The following is a 1691-nucleotide window of genomic DNA, read 5'->3' as shown; positions in this document are numbered from 1 at the left end:
GCAGTGGGACCTGGTGGTCGGCTGCTACGCCCTGGGGGGGCTGCGAGGCCGCGAGGCGCGGGCAGGGATCGTGCGGGGGCTGTGGAGGAGGAGCGCGACCTTCCTGGTAAGGGGGGAACCCTGGGGGAGGTATAGGGGAACCTGGGGACCGTGGGGAGGGATCGGGATAATGAGGATGTGGGGGGACGTGGGGGCATTATGGATACAAACTGTGGGGATGTGGGGCAATGGAGGTCGCTGTGGGGACGTTGTGGGGCCAGTGGGGGACGTGGGGTACGGGGACGCCCGCAGGTGCTGGTGGAGCACGGGACGCGCGCCGGGCACCGGCTGCTGATGGAGGCGCGGGACGTGCTGCTGCAGGTGGGTGGCCGCAGTGACGTCACCAGTGACATCACTTATGACATCACCAGCGACGCCACCAACACTAACCCTCCTGCCCCCGGCAGGACCCTGACGGTGACAGCGTGGAGATCTTCGCTCCCGTGAGTGGCCCCGTGTCCCGGTGTCCCCACGTCCCATCGTGACGCTGAGGTTCCCCCACGTCCCCTCTCCCAGTGTCCCCACCGCCAGCCGTGTCCCCGCCTGCGCCAGGACCGCGCCTGCGCCTTCGCCCAGCGGTACCAACCGCTGCCGCTGCACGGAGTGAGAGCTGAGGGGTCACTGGTCCATACTGGTCCATACTGGGGAGGGGTGGGCGGTCACTGCGACCTCACGGTCCCCTTTGTCACCCCAGCACCCCCCAGACCCTGCACGCGAGCTGGTTTCCTTCCTGATCACCCGGCGGGTGGGCAGCCCTGCGTCTGTGACGCCACCGGAAGAGAGCGTGATGACGTCACCGGAGGACCTGATGACATCACCACCAGGGGGATGGGCGCGAGTGACAGCTCCCGTGCATCCGCGCCCTCGCCACGTGCCGCTGTCGCTGTGCTGTCCCGACGGGGCCCTGCGGCGGATGACGGTGACAGCAGCGCGACACGGGCGGTATGACACCATGACATCACCTGTGACCTCATCACCCCCGGATGATTGCCAGCAGCGGCGTCATTACCAAATATTTGCAGGCTGCTGTACCGTCAGGCACGTGCCAGCCGCTGGGGGGACCTCCTGCCACTGCCCGGTGACGTGGAGAGTGACGTCACGCCCACTAAGGCAATAAAATCCAGTGAAAAGTGACAGTGTGACGTCATCATTCTGCGCGTGTGGGCAAGCGCTGCTTGAGGACTACGACTCCCAGCAGCCCGCGCGCCGCGCATGCGTTCCTCTCAAAAGCTTCGCGCGCGCGCGCCTCAGGCCACGCCCTACGTACGAGCGTGGCGACGCCCCCCCACTTCCGGTGCAGCCGTCCCCGCCGCCGCCATGTTCCTGCAGTGCTACTGCGATGAGCGCGGGCAGCGCGTGTACACGTTAAAGGTATTCTGGGGCGATTGGGGGGGGATTTTTGAGGTAAACTGGGGGGATATGGGGCGGTTGGAGGAGATCTGGGGTAATTGGGGGGAGGTCAGGGGATTTGGGGGCAATTTGGGGAAATATGAAGGGGCTTTCAGAGTATTTGTGGGGAATTAGGGGAGATTCGGAGGTGAGTTCAGAGGATCTGAGGGGTTTGAGGGGGCGAGAGGGATTTGGAGCGGCCTTTAGGGGAATTTAGGAAGAAGAGAGAGGATTCGAGTGAGTTGTAGCGGGGTGATGGGCTG

The 1691-nt window shown here is 64.9% G+C and overlaps 2 protein-coding genes across 2 annotated transcripts in view; both read left to right on the top strand.

Moving 5' to 3' along the window:
* Positions 1-1175, top strand: part of METTL17 (methyltransferase like 17) — a 3083-nt gene extending 1908 nt beyond the window's left edge. The window contains exons 9-14 of the mRNA XM_021383411.1: positions 1-106; positions 292-360; positions 447-482; positions 556-642; positions 734-981; positions 1062-1175. Coding sequence (XP_021239086.1) covers positions 1-106; positions 292-360; positions 447-482; positions 556-642; positions 734-981; positions 1062-1173 — 658 coding nt within the window. The 3' untranslated portion in view covers positions 1174-1175. The remainder of the gene's footprint in view (positions 107-291; positions 361-446; positions 483-555; positions 643-733; positions 982-1061) is intronic.
* A 66-nt stretch (positions 1176-1241) lies between these two features.
* Positions 1242-1691, top strand: part of LOC110391520 (translation initiation factor IF-2-like) — a 3313-nt gene continuing 2863 nt past the window's right edge. The window contains exon 1 of the mRNA XM_021383412.1: positions 1242-1410. Coding sequence (XP_021239087.1) covers positions 1252-1410 — 159 coding nt within the window. The 5' untranslated portion in view covers positions 1242-1251. The remainder of the gene's footprint in view (positions 1411-1691) is intronic.

Source organism: Numida meleagris, unplaced genomic scaffold (assembly GCF_002078875.1).
Source record: "Numida meleagris isolate 19003 breed g44 Domestic line unplaced genomic scaffold, NumMel1.0 unplaced_Scaffold394, whole genome shotgun sequence".
Lineage (NCBI taxonomy): Eukaryota > Metazoa > Chordata > Aves > Galliformes > Numididae > Numida > Numida meleagris.
Note: the sequence above shows the minus strand (reverse complement) of the source record. Positions and strands in the feature narration are given on the sequence as shown.